The sequence below is a fragment of the Odocoileus virginianus genome, chromosome 26 (assembly GCF_023699985.2).
Source record: "Odocoileus virginianus isolate 20LAN1187 ecotype Illinois chromosome 26, Ovbor_1.2, whole genome shotgun sequence".
NCBI classification, from domain to species: domain Eukaryota; kingdom Metazoa; phylum Chordata; class Mammalia; order Artiodactyla; family Cervidae; genus Odocoileus; species Odocoileus virginianus.
In genome coordinates this window covers 22,671,332-22,692,274 of record NC_069699.1, presented here as the reverse complement: position 1 = coordinate 22,692,274, position 20,943 = coordinate 22,671,332, and the positions used below count along the sequence as shown (strand labels likewise).

Genomic DNA, 20,943 nt, shown 5'->3' with positions numbered 1-20,943 from the left:
CTAGACTGAATTACAGTTACTTGCAGGCAGTCCAGGGTAAGCCTACCTAATTCTCTTCATTCCCCGTATTTAAAAGTTCTAATGTATAACCTTTCAAGGAGGTTGTACTAGATTCTATAACACAACAAAGAGAATAATATCTCTTAAAGTTATCATTGCTTCTGAATGGGTTTTTGCATGTGTGTGTGTTCAGTTGCTAAGTCCTGTCCAACTTTTTGCCACCCCCATGGAATGTAACTCACCAGGCTCCTCTGCTCATTACAGCCCTGAAATATATTTAACTGATAAATAGCGACCAATCACCCATTCACTCTGTGGATCAGTGTAACTTAATTCCTCTTATGTATAAGGACACACACACACACTCAAACACACAATCCTGAGAAATAGACCATGCAAAATGCATTATGGAAAAGCATGTGTACCTTAAATCTTTTATTCATTTCCTCATTAAATATAAACTGATTAAAAGTTGAAATTGAAAGCATTTCTAAATGAAGATATGATCAAAATCTTCATGGAATAAGATAAAGGTCATTGCATCTTGGCCAAATACTAAAATTAGAGAATTCTAGGAAGATGGACCAGCATAATCACACACAGAGACATCCTTGAAAATGACTGATCTTTTAAGTGTGGCTATTTTGTACTTAATAGTGTTAATAATAACATCAATAATGACAATAATAATAGCAGCTGTTATTTGGTGTGCTCTGGCATCATGTGAGAAACTGTTTTAAGCAGTTTATATTAATTAACTTATCCTCACCTCAAATCTGGAAAGTAGCTACTATTATTACCCCCATTTTCGTGAATTAAGTCGCTCAGTCGTGTCTCTTTGTGACCCCATGGACTGTAGCCTACCAGGCTCGTCAGTCCATGGAATTTTCCAGGCAAGCGTACTGGAGTGGGTTGCCATTTCCTTCTCCAGGGAATCTTCTCTACCCAGGGATTGAACCCGGGTCTCCCACATTGCAGGCAGATGCTTTACATCTGAGCCACTACTGATGAGAAAATGAAGGCACAGAAGAATTAGGTAAACTGTACCAAATTGCTTACTGAGTGAGAAGCAGAGGCTGGATTGAAGTGAGGTGGACTTTCAGTTACCAGTGTTTCCTCTTAAAAAGCTCATAGAGCGACCAGGTCAATGACAGTGTTGTCCTTTCAATTTCCCTTCAGATTGAATTTATTAAAATTATGTGACTGGTTATGGGCAGTGGTGGACTGTCTCTGAGCTCTTTGAATGCCTGATCCAGCAACATTCTCATGGGCCAATCTACCCATTGGGAAGCTCTGCAGAAGGCTTACTCTTCCCTCTAAGAGTGGTTTTCACATATCCCCCACTGTTTATAACTCATAATACTCTTATCAATATCTAGATATAAATTAGAAGCACAGTTTCATACCAAGTCACTCCAATTTAGAGAGTGGAAAATTTAAGACAATGCTTTTAAAACAGTATGCACATTTTATCCTGGCTGGCTCCAAAAGTTGGTTAATCTGTCAGAGCTTCACTTTTTGTTTTTCTTGATGAGTTGAAAAACCAAAATGAGACATTTTATTTGAGAAAGTACCTTTCAGACTATAAATCAATTTACAAAAGTGGAATACTATTTACATAAACATGAGAACCAGGTACTGGAAGGTAGTTTAAGTCCTGTCAGTAAAAAGGCAGGAGACAGGCATGGATTGGGGGAAATCTGAGATAATATGCAATATCTTGCCCTTGGAGAAGTGTATTATCAGGCCAGCAGGTAATTTTCACAGACACACACACATACACACACACACATATACACACACACACATATATGCCTGAAAATGCCATCATCAAAGGGTTGGGAATGAGGTCTGCCCCCCATGTCCCAGGCCACAGCATCTTTGTTCCTGGGGACCACGTATTTAGCAAGAGTAACACACTCTCCACAGAAAGCTTAATTAGTATTTCTGAAATTTCAAAAAGCCAAGGAATGGGGCACTTAAGAGACTAAGGTGCAATGCCATTCCCTGTTTGTCAAGTGAGTAGTCTTTTCCTCTCTCCTTTTTATTTTTATTATTTTAAAAATTCTAGTCTCTCAATAACAAAGGAATTTCCCAGAGTTTTACAGCAACAGTGTTGACAGGCAACTGCCTTTCCCTCCCGAGTTGACTCCTATTTCTGTGAGGTCAGAACTGCCAGTGGGAGCACATATCAAGGGACAGGTTGATGGAAGAGAAGGCAAAAGGTCCTATTGTCCAGGGGCTGGGGACCATGAACCTTAGCCAAAGGGAACAGAATGGAATCAGTGTACATCTTGCTTTGAGTTCTCACTATTTTTTCCCCTTTTTCACTTAATGGATAGCCTTGGAAGAAAGGATGTTGTTTCTCAGCAAAGAGCTTACAATTGCATAGATTTAATGTGTTCATAACAATATGTATATTTTGATAATTCTTTCCAGGTAGGACAGAAAATTCACGAATTCATGCATTTCAAAAAAGATAAGCTATTGTGTGTGATCAGAAAATAACTGATTGGCATGAAAGTAATTAAAATTTAGTCAATTTCCCTGATCAGCTATGCAGGAGTGAGAAACATCAGTCATTTAATCCCTTATGTGTATCTTGAGCTTCTTTCCATTTAAAGAGCTCTTTTAAATCCTTGATTTAGTTGATCCTTATAAAAATTTGGAGGAGTCAGTAGAACAGATATTATGGTCCTGATATTTGCAACCTAAGAATAGAAGTTACAAGTCTTAGGTTATATCACTAGCTGTTGGCAGAGTTGGGATTTTAATATCGTTACATTTCTGGTCCAGGACTTTTTCCCCTCTAGGTTTTCCTGGAGTGTATTCCACAGAGCATCCATTCACTCTAGGATAAGCACTGCAGAAAATAGAGTCCCAGGATCATAGAAGTCTAAGAACAGTGTGTACTATACCCTTCCCCTTAGATTCTATAATGGACATTAGAAGAATAGAGACACTGAGAAATGCTGCAGGAAAGAACTTGTTCACCTTATTTAAGCTTGCATTTTGCATTGCATTTGACATTGCATTTGACTACATGCTGGGTCTTTTTTTTTTTTTTTTCCCCTTAAGACTAAAAATGACACCGTGGCAAACCTTGCACAGTGCCGTATAGCTTCATGACAGTTCAGGTTATTCACAGTGAGGGAGGAATCTTCCTTTTGCAACTCTGATAGGAAGAAATCTTTCCTATCAGAAATATGTTTGCTCAGAAACTTGAATCAAATCTCCCAGGATCCACTTTAGGCGAAATTGTAACATCTGTAAGATTAGCCATTGTGGAGGCAAGTCAAGGTTTAGGATCAGACAGGTGGTGGTCAGATGAGGGACTGTTTCTTACACCTCCAAGCTTTAGTGTCCTCACGCGTAAAAGGGGAGCAATCATTTTACACACGTGATAGGACTGCTGTAAAGATTAAATGAGACAATGTACACGCAATCCTTGACATAGAGCATGGTGTGAGTGCATGCAAGTGCTCAGTTGTGTCTGAATCTTTGAGACCCCCATGGACTGTAGCCTGCCAGGCTCCTCTCTGCACCAGCTGGGAAGCCTGAGAGCCTGTTATCTGTCAGTATTCAAAAAATAATATTAATACTATAGCTATTAACGTTCCCTTTCAGACAGCCTGCTGATATCCCAGTCATTCTCTTCCATCTCCTATTTTTCTCTCCTGTCATATAGTCCAAACGGACTGCTTCCAGATGTCTCAGCTAGCTGATCTAGGGCACAGATAGCAAATACGCTGCCTTCAGAGACTAGGCAGGTGATATGAGACTGTAGTGGCTTGGATCTTAGACAAACTGGGTCTGATTGTCTAAACTAAGGCAAATACTGTTAAAGGGTCAAATACTCCTGATGCTTCTTGTTGTTAATGTCTTTTTAAAGATGTTAGTATGTAGAAATGTGAACTCAGTGATGCCAAGTCTTCAGATACATAAAGAAAAACCAGGATGTTCATTGTTATTTCAGTTCCCCAACTTTCAAGTGTTCTTCTGGGGGAATCCAGCTTTTGGACCACCACTTAATGACTCCTGGTACAGAGGATTTTCAGCTTCTTATTCTTTATAGAAATAAAAAGCTACAAGTTTAGAAGGGCTTAATTGGTCATCTAATTTAACCATCTACTCAATGCAGAATTGTCCTCTATAGTATCCCAGAGAAGTTGTCATCTAGCTGTTCCTTCTATACACCTAGTCATGATGAACGTGACATCTCATGGAGAAAGCACTTTTACTCGTTGCATGCACAATCTCATTGAATCCTCATATAAACCTCATGCAGTAGATAGTACTTTTTCCACTGTAATTATCATAAACCTGAGGATCAGATAGGATATTTTACTTCCTCTAAAGTCACAAAGCTATTAAGTGTCTGTAGGTTTTGAGATACAAACCCAGAATGTCTAGGTTTCAAAGCCAGTGCACTTAAACACTGGCTAAACAATTCTACTTGCTAAAATGCTCTGGGCTGATATTAAGTTGAAATTTGCTGCCCTGAAATGTCTACCCTTTGGTCCCAGTTCTGATCTCCTGAGACACAAATAATAAGTCTAATCCTTCTTCCACAAGACAGCCCTTCAAATATTTGAAGATGGCTCTTCTCTGCCTACTAAATCCTCTCTTCCCCAGGCTAAACATACTCATTTCTCTCCACTGACCCTCACAAGCTCCCAGACACTTCATCATCCTCACCCTGCTCCCTAGGAGACGCTTTCAATTTTTCAAAATTCCTCTTAAACCATGATGTTCAGGAGAGAATACAATCCCTCTATGTGGTTACACGAGTGCAGGTGCAGGTTAAGGCAGAAGTGGCACCTCCCTTGTCTTGAAAAATATGCTTTTATTAATGCAACCTCAGTTATATCTGATTTTTGGCAACTGTGTCAAAATATAAGCCAATACTGAATGCTAGCCTTAGAATTACTCCATGTTGCATTTATTTTTTAACTTGAAATTATGAAGTCACTTTTCCCCATTCCACATTCCTATTCTGAATAAGTAGATCAGTTTGAAACCTAAGACTTAATATATATTTTTCTTAAATGCCATATTATTAGATTAGATGTTGTTTTGGACTATACCAATCTGTTTTTCTTTAATTTGACAAGTTTAGTTTAGTAAAGCAGGAAAAAAGAAAACTTTCCCCACAGTCTGGTTGTCCTTTATTAAGCACATAAAGAAGTAATTTTTTTCCTCTAATGCTCTATTACTGCATCCAAATAAGCTTATTTATATTTCCCTTAAACAAAATAAAGCACTTCATGCAAATAGTAGTTTCAATAGTATCTTGTTATAAATGTTCTTGCTTTGTTTAGTCCTTTTTTTAACGAGAATATATGACAAAGCAAAAAGAGTGAAAAGAGTAGAAAACCTGCTTCTTGTTAAACATATGCATATATGATATAGATATCCTATCAGTTCAGTTCAGTCGCTCAGTTGTGTCCGACTCTTTGCAACCCCATGGACTGCAGCACACCAGGCCTCCCTGTCCATCACCAACTCCCAGAGTTTACTCAAACTCATGTCCCTTGAGTCAGTGATGCCATCCAACCATCTCATCCTCTGTCGTTTCCTTCTCCTCCTGCCTTCAATCATTCCCAGCATCAGGGCTTTTCAAATGAGTCAGTTCTTTGCATCAGGTAGCCAAAGTATTGGAATTCAGCTTCAATATCAGTCCTTGCAATGAATATTCAGGACTGATTTCCTTTAGGATGGACGGGTTGGATCTCCTTGCAGTCCAATAGACTCTCAAGAGTCTTCTCCAACACCACAGTTCAAAAGCATCAATTCTTCGGTGCTCAGCTTTCTTCACAGTACAACTCTCACATCTATACATGACTACTGGAAAAACCATAGCTTTGACTATATGGACCTTTGTTGGCAAAGTAATGTCTCTGCTTTTTAATACGCTGTCTAGATTGGTCATAGCTTTTCTTCCAAGAAGCAAGCATCTTTTAATTTCATGGCTGCAGTCACCATCTGCAGTGATTTTTGGCCTCCCCCCAAATAAAGTCTGTCACTGTTTCCCCATCTATTTGCCCATGAAGTGATGGGACCAGATGCCACGATCTTAGTATTATGCATGTTGAGTTTTATTTTTTTTATTATTATTACTTTTTTTGGCATGTTGAGTCTTAAAACAACTTTTTCACTCTCCTCTTTCACTTTCATCAAGAGATTCTTTAGTTCTTCACTTTCTGCCATAAATGTGGTATCATCTGCATATCTTAGGTTATTGATATTTCTCCCAGCAATTTTGATTCCAGCTTGTACATAATGATATACTATATATGTAAATATTTATTGGTAGCAAAATTCAGAAATATTTGGATTAAAAAGAATGAAACAAATGACTACACTCCATTTGTTTTAATCAAGATGTTTCTGAGTTTGCTGCCTTATATGTTCACTATCCCTCCCAGCTTCCTGTCATTGCAGAAATTAATCAAATATTCAGTAGGTTTGGGTTGTTAATAACTTCCCACTAGAAACTGTTCTCTGTGCCATTCTTTAGACAGAGGTTGGAAAAATGTGGCCTTGGATTAAATACTATATTTCATTACTTTTTTTATAAATAAAGTTTTATTAGAACACAACTACTCCCATTTGTTAATGTCTTGTTAATGTCTTGTCTATATAGCCACTTCTGCACTACAACAGTTCTGTTTCCTAGTGGCAACAGAGGTCAAATGATCTGCAAAAGTGAAAGCTGTTTCCTATCTGATTCCTTACAGAAAAAGTTTCCCAACTTCTGCTTTGGTGGTTGGTTAGCAATCCATACATCTTATTATTCAACTCATTACTGAGAACTGAAACTTGCATAATTTCCTATCTCTATGTTAAATGATACTGAAAGCAAAAGTAATTTAGTTATTTGCTTCAGAACGTATTCACTTCTATAGGATAAAGCTTTCATTTCAAGGCCAGCATCAACACCTACAACAAGAGTCTTACCTCACTGCGCCTATCTATCTATAGTTATTACACCATGAACTCTGCCTATTTCTAGTCAGTTCCTCCTTTTGCAAGATCAACCTTCAAGGCACTCAGCTCAGGACATAAAGTCTTATAAATATCACCCATAACTTTCCCTTCTGAGATAGTACTAATATTATGCCAAGTTATACCCTCCTCTTCTAAACTAAGCCTAATAAACTTAGTTTTGCCTGAACAGCAAACATTTCTGGTCACTATTCTGAACATGAGAGTTGACATTACAAATCCTCCAAACTACATTATCACCCACCCAGATCCTCTTATTCTGATCAATAGAAACATTGAAAGCATTTCTATAAGATGTAATTACCTGCATTTTCAGTTAGGACAACAGACTCACAGAGGCTGATTTACTAAGGTGGCATGCCCAGTGTCACAGATCAAGAGGAATGTACAGTAGGAAGGACTCTCTCTCAGGGATCTGCTCTCAGGTCTCATTCTAGGTCATGAACTTTATAGAACTATTTGCCTCTTTGAGGCCTCAGTTTCTTCACTTATGAAAGTGGTATTTTCTATATACAGGTGGACCCTGATGTATGATGTTTCAAATTCAACTTTACTTGACTTTGATCTTCTTCTAGGTTAGCAGTAAGCTGCAGGCTCCTCTCTTATGATACTGGGCAGTTACAGCTTCCAGTCAGTCACACCATCACATAAATAAACAACTGATACAATTACAACCTTTCTGTTTTTCACTTTTAGTACAGTATTCAACATATTACAAGAGATAGTCAACACTTTATTATTAAAGAGGCTTTGTGATCGATGATTTTACCCAACTGTAGGCTATGTATGTATTCTGAGCATGTTTCAGGTAGCTTGGTAAAACTGTGCTGCTCAAAAGACTGAGTGTATCGAACGCATTGTTGACATGATATTTTTCAACTTATGTTGGGGTTATTGGGACATAACCTCTTTGTAAGTCAAGAAAGATCTGTATATTTTTTCAGTTCTGAAATTCATTGAAAGTATGGTCTCTTACCAGTTAGAAAACTAATTTCTTCACACAAATCTCTTTCAGCAAGCCGCCACTGCCTCAAGCACCAGGCATATGAAATAGACTGTATTGATGACTAAGTTAAGTTCTACAGCTTGGTTGCTCTAATCAGAAAACACATACAAGTGTTTCCAACTATTTTCATAACAAACATATTTGCATGTATTCCAAGCTGTTAACAACTTAACATGTAACTACGTCTCCTCTAAGAAAAGAAGGAATGTTTCTTCTCCCATTGCATTAATCACATTGTGCTATATCTTTCTACTAATCTATCATCTATTATGATTGCCTATTTTGAGAGTCGGCATAACAATTATCATAAGTGATAGCATTATATTCTGAAAACACAGACTCTGATGGCATGATTTATCTTGCTACTTTGCCTGACTTAATGGGAGTGGGGTTTCCCTAGTCTAAATCAGATTTTTCAGATCATAAATATTTCAATTTTTAATTTATTATTGATTAGTTCGATAGTAAATAACTCCATGAATGCTGAGGTTGGGAATCTGTTTTAAAATTATTAAGCATCTTCCCTTCTATCTGGCCATAGATTGTTATCAATAAAACAGTAGGGCTACCTGAAGAAATAGATTTGGGATTTTTTAATTTATCTAATGTAGTTAATTAACTGGTCAATTAAAAACAAAAGGGCAATTAGCGCTGAGCACATTTATTTTGACGATGAACATGCCAAATGAAAATGGATCTTAATCTCTGCTACAAAATTCTGTAATGTCAAAGGAATGCTGCTGTAAGTAGAGAAAGAATCAAGTCCATTAAGAGTGATGCACTTGCAACAATGATTTCCTTTCATACTAAAGCAGCACAATTGAGACACATAGAGAAGTTGGCCAATATTTTAAGTAATAGTCCTCCACTGGTCACTCTATTACCCTGTATTTACAGTGATCGCCAGAGCCAGTTAGTAGTAGCTTCTTTTTCCTACTACCAAAGTGAGAAAATAATTTCAGTTAGTGCAAAAGGGAGGAGGAGAAGGGGACGACAGAAGATGATATGGTTGAATGGCATCACCGACTTCAATGTGCATGAGTCTGAGTAAGCTCCAGGAGTTGGTGATGGACAGGGAAGCCTGGTGTGCTGCAGTCCATGGGGTCACAAAGAGTCGGACAGGACTGAGTAACTGAACTGAACTGAATGCAAAAGGGGTAAGAATTGTACAGGTACAGTATGTAACAGACCTGAAGATTTCTATAAACTGTATGTACTAATGAACATAATTCTTAATCACTCAAACTGGTGTCACATAGATATATCCACATATTAAAGGGTATCAAATTTTTTTAGACAAGAATGACTACCCATGTTTTCCTTTTGTCATTCAATGAGATGTATCTTGGGCATTCTCTATAGCTTGTAAGTTTAATCATTGAGTTCCAAGTACAATCCTTCATAAGCCCCTTTCAAAGGCTTGTTTCAAACCATACATGCACATACACACGCCATTTTATTTAACCATATGTCACTAGTTCTTAGTGCAAAGAGAAGTCAGAAAGCTCTTTTGTAAAAGATAAAGAGCAGAGATGCATTCCATCTCTCTTTGGGTTACACCCATTGCTTCCCATGTCTGTTGGGCACACCACAGTTTAACATGGCAACAACCTCCCAGAATTACTCTGTTGCCTAAAGTCTAGCCAAAGCTCAAATTCCTAATCAATCCTGGCTTACTAGCATTTGTATCACACTCATAGACAGTTGAATGGTTTCATGGCAAGAAATAGATTGAGGGATCGCTTTCTACTTTTTAAAAATTGACTTATTCTGAGTGAAACTAAAGAACTGTTTCTGTTGTATGGGTTAAAAACAGTCTTAGGGGAACTTCCCTGGTTGCCCAGGAGTTAAAAATCTGCCTACCAATGCAGGGGATGTGAATTCAATCCCTGATAAGGGAACTAAGATCCCACATACCAGGGAGCAATTAAGTCCACAAGCCACAACTTTACAGAGCCCGTGTGCTCTGAAGCCTGTGCCCCATAACTAGAGAGAAGTCTGAGTGCCACAATGAAAGAAACTGTATGCCACAACTAAGAACTGATACTGCCAAAAACAAAATAAGTAAATAAATATTTTTAAAAACAAAGAAAAAAAAAAAGAACCATCTTTAGGTACAACCTCACAGTCACAACAATCATCTCTTAATTCTTCTCTCATCTACTTTCTAAGGTCAGATGATGACTGAAACACATGGTAAGAAGAGATCCTACTACGGATCTACTAAGGCAAGATACAGTTCAGAGTTACTTCAAAATCAAGATCTATTTTTTTTTTTCCTGCTCAGTCAGTTCAGTTCAGTCGCTCAGTCATGTCCCACTCTTTGCGACCCCATAAATTGCAGCACACCAGCCCTCCCTGTCCATCACCAACTCCCGGAGTTTGCTCAAACTCATGTCCATTGAGTGGGTGACGCCATCCAACCATCTCATCCTCTGTCGTCCCCTCCTCCTCCTGCCCCCAATCCTTCCCAGTATCAGGGTCTTTTCCAATGAGTCAACTCTTCACATGAGGTGGCCAAAGTATTGGAGTTTCAGCTTCATCATCAGTCCTTCCAATGAACACCCAGGACTGATCTCCCTTAGGATGGACTGGTTGGATCACCTTGCAGTCCAAGGGACTCTCAAGAGTCTTCTCCAACACCACAGTTCAAAGTCATCAATTCTTTGGTGCTTAGCTTTCTTTGCAGTCCAACTCTCACATCCATACATGACCACTGGAAAAACCATAGCCTAAACATGTGTAATTCTTGCTGAGCATATATACATGGAGTGAGAGAAATAGAGTTCTACATTTCTGGACCTGAAATCCTTACAAGCAAATGTTTTTAGAGTTTAGAATGTATTAGATAAGAGATCAGCAACAGAACTTTCAGAAATTCTAAAGTTATAAAAGGTTGGACATTAAAAATTTTCAGATTTGGAGACCATATGGTTTCTGGCATATTCAATTTGCCTTTGTAGCAAAAAAGCAATCATAGACAGTGCATGAATAAATAGGTATATTGTATTCCAGTGAAACTTTATTTACAAAAGCAGACAGAGGGCTAATTTGGTCAGCTGACTTCAGTTTTCTGACCTCTACTTTAGTCTTTAGAAAGGCAATGTGATGCAAATTTACATGGATTTAGAACATGGCAACAACTCTATCAACCACCAACACTACGTTTAGCAGCAAAACCTAAGTATTCATACTAATTTGGGAATAGACTAAACAATGTCACATTAATTCAGTACAGGTTTCACCACCAAGTTTAGTTTTGCCACTCAACTTACAAGGATATTTTAACTTTCAGAGATAATTTTTTTTTTTAATTTTGAGAAACTGATTGTGGACTGATACATACTCTTGTGTTGAAGTGTTTGAAATGATTACTTTTGCCCTAAGGAATTTCAAGAGAGGAAAAAAAGAAACACATATGGTCTGGAGGAGATAAGTCTGTCCAGTAATAATAGAACAACAACCTTAGCAGGTGTATTATGAACCAAGACACCCACTTCTCCAGGCCAAAATGATATTTAAAAGATTGCATGGTTTATAAACCTCATCTAAAACAAAGTGCTTGTAATGCATTTTTGAAACTTTTTTTTAGAACTTTGGGAAGTTCTTTTAAGTTAAGTTTAAACACTGGCCTCTTTTATTCTGCCTCAAGCAATCTTTAGGATTCTAGGAACCTAGAAATAATTCCTGTGGCTATTCTGTGTATCAGTGCCCAGCATAATTTTTCTCTACTGAATATATCTACCCCATTTTACTGTAAGTAAATAACCAGACCCTTCTTATCTGAATTGTTCTGATTGAGCCAGTGTATTCTCCTTCCTCAGGCAATTTAAACTTTTACAAATGGAACTTTTACAAATGGCAAGTGATGCATAAATATTAGCTATTTACGCTATCTTTATAGAGCATTGCCAAATAAACTATTTCCTGGGCTTTGCCCTCATTACAGGATGTTGATGAGCAATCAGATGGTAAAGGGCAATATTTGCTACAAAATTATACACCAGGTTAAATCAAACAATCTTAGATTATTAGAGCTAGAAGACATTTAAGGGTGATCTCTAGGTTGAAACCTTCAATTTTCATAAGAGGAAGCTGACAGTCATCATTACTGTACATGAAACACCCAAAATTACTAAGCTAGTCAAGAGAAAGGCAACACCATAAGCACTGTCTTTAGATTCCCAGTTTAGTCTTTTTCTTTAATACTAGACTCTTTAGATGTCAAATACAAACCAAACAAATACTGACTGAATACTCATGAGCTCTATATTACATAGCAAACCACATACTATGAGCTAGTATTGTATCTGGTTTTATCTTCAAGATAAGGTATGAAAATGCTGGCAATATAATGGAATTTTTTGATAAATACATTGCTCAAAGGGTATGTATCACGTCAGTTTGCTCTGGATTCTTTAAGAAAAACATTATATTAATTCAGGATGAAGAATGAATATACTATTCCGGTTTTTTGTTTGCAAGAGACAAAAATACAGCACAAACGATTAGACAAAACTGTCTTATTCACCCACATTGGAGAATTCCAGGTTTTAAACTTGGTGAGGCACTTCATCATTTCATGATATCAGGTGTGACTATAGGTTCTTTAGAACATACTAACACTCAGATATATGAAGCAAAACTCTGTTTCCTACATATCCAAATGAGAGAAGGAATATGCAGGGAAATGTCCCTAGGGACAGGATAAAAGTAAGCTGGGACTTAGGTGTGGACAAGGTAAGAACAGCAAATGAGATAGGGTTAGCTATATTTCAAGGGCTTCCATGGGATTATTTTGAATAATTCCATCAACCTTAGGAAGAAGGGCCATTCCTGATTGCTAGGTAGCTAGAGACCTCTGGAAATTGGGTTTGTATGCATTATAATCCAGAAGTGTCAGAGCTTGAGAAGGGAAGAAAGTGGGGTGGGGACTCGGTAAATTGTCTGCTAAGGGAAATGGAAAGCTTTTAGCCATGCCTTCAAAACTGGGTGAAGATAAGACTTGCAAAATGTTATTTTACACTGGATCAACAGACTTAAATCTTAGAATCTTAGTTGTTGTAATATCACTGACAAATCATTGGCTTTGTTGTCATTAGTTTGGCTTAAGGAGTATGTCAAGGCTGTATATTGTCACCCTGCTTAACTTATATGCAGAGTACATCATGAGAAAAGCTGGGCTGGAAGAAGCACGAGCTGGAATCAACATTGCCAGGAGAAATATCAATAACTTCATATATGCAGATGACACCACCCTTAAGGCAGAAAGTGAAGAGGAACTAAAAAGCCTCTTGATGAAAGTGAAAGAGGAGAGTGAAAAAGTTGGCTTAAAGCTCAACATTCAGAAAGCTAGGATCATGGCATCTGGTCCCATCACTTCATGGGAATTAGATGGGGAAACAGTGGAAACAGTGCCAGACTTTATTTTGGGGGGCTCCAAAATCACTGCAGATGGTGCTTGCAGCCATGAAATTAAAAGACGCTTACTCCTTGGAAGGAAAGTTATGACCAACCTAGATAGCATATTAAAAAGCAGAGATATCACTTTGCCAACAAAGGTCCATCTAGTCAAGGCTATGGTTTTTCCAGTGGTCATGTATGGCTGTGAGAGTTGGACTGTGAAGAAAGATGAGCGCCGAAGAATTGATGCTTTTGAATTGTGGTGTTGGAGAAGACTCTTGAGAGTCCCTTGGACTGCAAGGAGATCGGATCAGTTCATCCTAAGGGAGATCAGTCCTGGGTGTTCATTGGAAGGACTGATGCTGAAGCTGAAACTCCAGTACTTTGGCCACCTCATACGAAGAGTTGACTCATTGTAAAAGACCCTGATGCTAGGAGGGGTTGGGGGCAGGAGGAGGAGGGGACGACAGAGGATGAGATGGCTGGATGGCATCACTGACTCGATGGACATGAGTTTGGGTAAACTCCGGGAGCTGGTGATGGACAGGGAGGCCTGGCGTGCTGCAATTCATGGGGTCACAAAGAGTCAGACACGACTGAGTGACTGAACTGAACTGAACTGATGTGCCCCTTCTTTTACAAAACATTGTAGCCAGGGGAATGGATTTCTCATTGACACAGCCCTGGTCACATCATCCCTGTAGCTAGGAGATGAAGGAAATCTCACTTTCATTACATGGAATGAAGATGTATAGGAAGGTGGTTCCTCCAAAAAAAGGAAATAAATAGATAAATAACATACATAAAGACAGAGTTTTTATCAGAAGGAGAAAATGATTTGTTTGATTGGAAAAACTAATGATGTCCATCAAATAAGTTGGTAATTATAAGTTTTTACATTCTACTTCACCCTTTCTATTCTCCACATCAGCCAGAATGATGTTTGTATCATGTAAATGTCCTGCATCAAATCCTCAATTATGAAAGTGCAACATCCATATTTGTCAACATGGTCCATAGGCCTTGAATAGTTTAACCTCTTTTTCCTTCTCCAATCTTGTCTCATGCCATTGTTCTTCTGAATAGCACCTGAATCTTTTTTTTTTTTAATTAGTTGGAGGCTAATTACTTTACAATATTGTAGTGGTTTTTTGCCATACATTGACATGAATCAGCCATGGATTTACATGTGTTCCCCATCCCAATCCCCCCTCCTGCCTCCCTCCCCATCCCATCCCTCTGGGTCTTCCCAGTGCACCAGCCCTGACCACTTGTCTCATGCATCCAACTTGGGCTGGTGATCTGTTTCACCCTTGATAGTATACTTTTTCAATGCTATTCTCTCAGAACATCCCACCCTCGCCTTCTCCCACAGAGTCCAAAAGTCTCTTCTGTACATCTGTGTCTCTTTTTCTGTTTTGCATATAGGGTTATCATTACCATCTTTTTAAATTCCATATATATGTGTTAGTATACTATATTGGTCTGTATTGGTCTTTCTGGATTACTTCACTCTGTATAATGGGCTCCAATTTCATCCATCTCATTAGAACTGATTCAAATGAATTCTTTTTAATGGCTGAGTAATATTGCATAGTGTGTATGTACCATAGCTTCCTTATCCATTCATCTGCTGATAGGTATCTAGGTTGCTTCCATGTCCTGGCTATTACAAACAGTGCTGTGATGAACATTGGGGTGTATGTGTCTCTTTCAGATCTGGTTTCCTCGGTGTGTATGCCCAAGAGTTGGATTGCTGGGTCATATGGCAGTTCTATTTCCAGTTTTTTAAGGAATCTCCACACTGTTCTCCATAGCGGCTGTACTAGTTTGCATTCCCACCAACAGTGTAAGAGGGTTCCCTTTTCTCCACACCCTCTCCAGCATTTATTGCTTGTAGACTTTTGGATAGCAGCCATCCTGACTGGAGTGTAATGGTACCTCACTGTGGTTTTGATTTGCATTTCTCTGTTAATTGATTTGCATTTCTCTGTTAATGAGTGATGTTGAGCATATTTCAATGTGTTTGTTAGCCATCTGTATGTCTTCCTTGGAGAAATGTCTGTTGAGTTCTTTGGCCCATTTTTTGATTCGGTCATTTATTTTTTCTGGAATTGAGCTGCAGGAGTTGCTTGTATATTTTTGAGATTAATCCTTTGTCTGTTTCTTCATTTGCTATTATTTTCTCCCATTCTGAAGACTGTCTTTTCACCTTGTGTATAGTTTCCTTTGTTGTGCAAAAGCTTTTTAGTTAGGTCCCATTTGTTTATTTTTGCTTTTATTTCCAATATTCTGGGAGGTGGGTCATAGAGGATCCTGCTGTGATTTATGTCAGAGAGTGTTTTGCCTATGTTCTCCTCTAGGTGTTTTATAGTTTCTGGTCTTACATTTAGATCTTTAATCCATTTTGAGTTTATTTTTGTGTATGGTGTTAGAAAGCGTCCTAGTTGCATTCTTTTACAAGTGGTTGACCAGTTTTCCTAGCACCACTTGTTAAAGAGGTTGTCTTTTTTCCATTGTTATATTCTTGCCTCCTTTGTCAAAGATAAGGTGTCTGTAGGTACATGGATTTATCTCTGGGCTTTCTATGTTGTTCCATTGATCTATATCTCTGTCTTTGTGCCAGTACTGTACTGTCTTGATGACTGTGGCTTTGTAGTAGAGCCTGAAGTCAGACAGGTTGATTCCTCCAGTTCCATTCTTCTTTCTCAAGATTGCTTTGGCTATTCGAGGTTTTTTGTATTTCTATACAAATTGTGAAATTATTTGTTCTAGTTCTGTGAAAAATACCATTGGTAGCTTGATAGGGATTGCACTGAATCTATAGATTGCTTTGGGTAATACAGCCATTTTCATAATATTGATTCTTCCAATCCATGAACATGGTATATTTCTCCATCTGTTTGTGTCCTCTTTGATTTCTTTCATCAGTGTTTTATAGTTTTCTATATATAGGTCTTTCTTTTCTTTAGGTAGATATACTCCTAAGTATTTTATTCTTTTTGTTGCAATGGTGAATGGTATTGTTTCCTTAATTTCTGTTTTCTCATTGTTAGTGTATAGGAATGCAAGGGATTTCTGTGTGTTAATTTTATATCTTGCAACATTACTGTATTCATTGATTAGCTCTGGTAATTTTCTGGTAGAGTCTTTAGGCTTTTCTATGTAGAGGATAATGTCATCTGCAAACAGTGAGAGCTTTACTTCTTCTTTTCCTGTCTGTATTCATTTTATTTCTTTTTCTGCTCTGATTGCTGTGGCCAACACTTCCAAAACTTTGTTAAATAGTAGTGCACCTGAATCTTTTTAAGGTTTTTGAAAATGCACACTCAGTCCTGCTTCAGGAGTTTTCATACTCCTTCTTTTGCTTAGACAGCTAGTATTCTCCTTCCTCATTTAACCTACCTTAATCCCTGCTCTCCTACATGCCCTCATGTGCACACATGCACTCACCTGGCTAAGAGCTACTCATTTTTCTAGCGTCAGTTCAAATGAACTGCTTGAGCACCACCTCATAGATCTCATAGATAGCACTTATTTTCTTCCAAATATTACCATATTTACCACATCTATCAGTGTGTGTGTGTGTGTGTGTGTGTGTGTGTGTGTGTGTGTGTTTGATTTTGCTGTTTTTCTTATAAAATGTAAGATCTCAAGGGTGAAATGAAGAGTTTTAGATTCATCACTAACACCAAGATATCTGACGTCTCACAGAGAGTAAATATAAATGAATAAATGTTTCTTGAAAATATAAAAATGAATAAATAGATATGGAGTATAATTTCATTTGAATGTGAGATGTTAAGAGTTTGGAACTTCTGGTGTCAAAGAGAATGGCAAGATGAAGGAAGATATGAGAAAATTTCAAGAAGGTCAACTCAACATAGTATACTGACCTGAGTTACTACTTTTTTTTTTTTTGGCTTTTATTCTTTGATTAAATTTGAAAGCATTTTTATTCCTTGATTAAATTTGAAAGCATTTAATTTAGATTTTATAAAGACAGAATATAGTCAATGGTTTGTGTTTATGGCAAAGTAACTAGTAACAGAAAGAAATTAAAGATTTTTAAAATTTAAAAATATTTCAGAAAATGATCAAAACTTTATTATTTACATTTAAAATCCACATACTTCCAAGAGATATTTGAAGTTTCAAGAAAATATATTTCCACTAGGTTAAAAGTTTCCAAAGGGTCCTATCATTTGATATATAATGATTTTATCAAAATGTGACCTAGATGAGTTCATTCTACACTTTTTTGAGATTATGAGCTTTATGAGTTGCTTACTAAATTTCACTTTTTGAATAAAGGCCAACCAAACTATTATTTTGATTTCATTTATCACTGGAAAGCTTAAATGTCAAAATAAATTAAAGAAAATTTTGATGTTATTGAATAAGAAAAGTATATCTCACACTCTATACATAGTATTTCCAGAAATTGAATCCTACAGAAGTTTTTTAGCAAAATATTAATTTTAATTCTAGTAAAGATAATGCTTCTCAATGAATATATTCTCAATAATACTGATTAAAAAACAATCCATGAAATGTGTAAAGTCACTGTTATATAAAAGATAAAGCAAAATTTTACCTTATTCCTAATGGTATAAAATAAAAAAAGGCACAAACAGAATTGTGGGAGTTGATTTAACATGTTTTTAAAACTCTCTAACATTTTAAAAAGTCAAATTTAAAATTATACTCATGAAAGTTTTCATTCATAAGAATACAGTCAATTGAATTGCACTCCAGCCTATTAACTGCTGTAGAAAATTTTATAGCAAATGTAATGTATATCTAAGGTATCAATTTAACTTATGGGAATATTAGCTGAAATTATGAAAACTTTGCAAACTATACATGCATGTAAAAAGTAGACTTTTAGGTTAGCTTATTTATTTATTTAGATTAATAATATTTAAATATGAACTTGAACCAGTATGCAACAATTTATATATATTTAAGAGTATGTATATTTTTGCATTTGTCATTTCATGACAATTTTCTTTTTCTTTCAGACTCTTGAAATACTGACTGGAAGATAGACATTTCCTTTCCAGCTGATTGTATGGGAGAAATTTTGACCTTAGAAAGTGGAAATGAGGTTGCTATGGAAACTGGTAATTCTGATGTCACTCATAAACATTTCTGCAGGTAAAGTGTTCTATTATTATGAGTTCTGATTGATAATCTATTGGCATTTTATTTTTTCTACAGGTGAAGCAATTTTCAAATACATAATATAGGGTTGGCAAAAAAGTTTTTTCATGTTTTCCCATAACATCTTACAGAAAAACCCAAAAGAACTTTTTGTCCAATCTAATACTTACATTATTTAAGTGACTAAATGATAAAATTTTGAAGGTAACCTCTATGGTTAATATAAAGTTTAATCCTTAAAAAATTAAATCAAGTGCCATTTTTAAACAGAACAAAGATGATTTCAGTTATAAATTGTCAACTATGAAATTTTTATAGTAAAAGGATGTGATTAAGTAAATTTTGTCATCAATAAACAATGAAAAATATTTTTTTTTGTTTCTTTCCTTTAGAGTGGTCTTAAAAAATGAATAAGAAATATATATATTTTCCTCAAATGTCGAATCTGGTATGGATTAAAGGCTATATCAGTATAGAAGAAAAGGTAACATAGAATGTCAAATCAGAAGTAGTGTTTAATGTTTAGTTTTTTTTCTACCCATTTCAATGATACATTCTTTCATTCACCCTAACTATGAAGTCTGTGTGTCAGTTAGCTTTTGTCATGCAACAAGCCGTCACAAATCTGAATGGATGAAAATAATAAATAACCATGTATTTAGTTGAAAAGTCTACAGATGGGCAATTTTAAGTGGGCTCAACTGGGCTATTCTTTTGACTTTGCCCGAGTGCTATACATCTGTGGTTAACCTACTGTGTCATCTGGGATCTGGCTAGTCTGGTAATAGAGACCACTGGGCTGTCTCTGCCCCAGGCCAAGTGTTCACTCATCCTCTCTAAGTCTGAGGTCCTTCATACATTGTCTGCTCAAAACTCCAAGAGAAATCAGAAGTGTGCAAGATTTTTTAATGTTAAAACTTGCAACTGACACAATGCCATTTCTGCTGCATTCTTTTAACCATTCCCAGTCAAACTATCAGTCCAAGAAATATAAAAATATAAATATATACTCCATCTCTTGATAGAAAAACCACAAAATTACACTGCAAAGGGGCATGGAAACAGTGAAGTAGATAACTTTGGATGTAATCAACCATAGTTTTATTAAGAACACAGAATTCTATTCTGAATTTTCAAGCTTACCTATGTGAGTCGCCACACAGCATGGACACTTTCTCAGTCATCTAATTGTCAGAGTAACTCTTCTATAAAAATATACTGTTTCCCAGCAACTGTAGCAGTGGGTACTACTGAAGTTTCCCATATTCATAACAAAGCCCTAATATTTTAGGAGAAACATAGGAACAAAAATAGTAACACAAGTCAGAAACATGGTAATTGTGAGAGGTGAATATTCAAAGACAATTCTAAGAAGTGGAAACATTTCTGATTTTAAAAAGTATGAAAAGGTTAAAATATGCAAAACACAACCATTAGAATCAGAGAAACATGCAAATAAAGATATTTTTACTACTAGAGAATACAATGGCCAGAAGTGCTATCATTGTATTTATTCCAAGTTATTACATTATTTTGATTCATAGCATTTCTAATTCTCTGTAACAAAGAATCAGAGTTAAATAATATCTTTTGTAATAGATGAAAATACCAGAGTCATCAAGGTGCCCCCAAATTATACATATGTGAATAAAAATTATATTCTTATCCTCCAGTTTCAGTTTCCTGTCAAAATTTAACATTAATATTTTACCCTTTAAATATCTATACTGAATCAGCATAGTATATCTAGAAGACCTTTTATGTGAAATTAAAATAAATTATTATTCTCAGAGCATGAATCATCTGAGAGATCTTCCAGTTCTTCTGTTATGTTTTATTTTTCCAAGTTGGATGTGACTCAACATGTCCTTTTGCTTTATCCTAAAGGGAAAAATAATCATGTGTCCTTGGTGTACAATTTTCTTGTGAAAGAACAGATTGTATCTTTTTTTAAACCACAGCTATTTAAATAAGATAATCTGAGTTAAACATTGCCACAGAGGTAAGAATGCTGACAGTCATATACACAAGAGGGCTTTGCTTTAAATCTGTTTGTTTTGTTTTATTTTAAAATTTCATGGTGTATCTCCCTACTTGCAGATACTATATACTATGTTAGTTTAGAAAATTCAGTTCTCTAATGATGCAGTGTTATTTCTACAAACACACACACACACAGTCACACACATATAATAACTTTTTTGTTTTCCAAAAATTGATTTTGATTCATTCTGAAAGACCAGCAAATCTTTCACAATTATGTGCTTTTTCCATCCTATTTTTCTGTTACAATCTTTTCAAAACACTGACTTTTTAAATCTCTCCAAACTCTAAACTAAAATTAAAAATTTTACCCTTAT

General features: G+C 36.4%; 1 protein-coding gene across 1 annotated transcript in view; it reads left to right on the top strand.

The window, feature by feature from the left end:
- The window catches only part of CNTN6 (contactin 6), a 310,426-nt gene that overhangs the window by 44,180 nt on the left and 245,303 nt on the right, over positions 1-20,943 (top strand). Inside the window, 1 exon segment of the mRNA XM_070455653.1 lies at positions 18,442-18,577. Coding sequence (XP_070311754.1) covers positions 18,523-18,577 — 55 coding nt within the window. The 5' untranslated portion in view covers positions 18,442-18,522.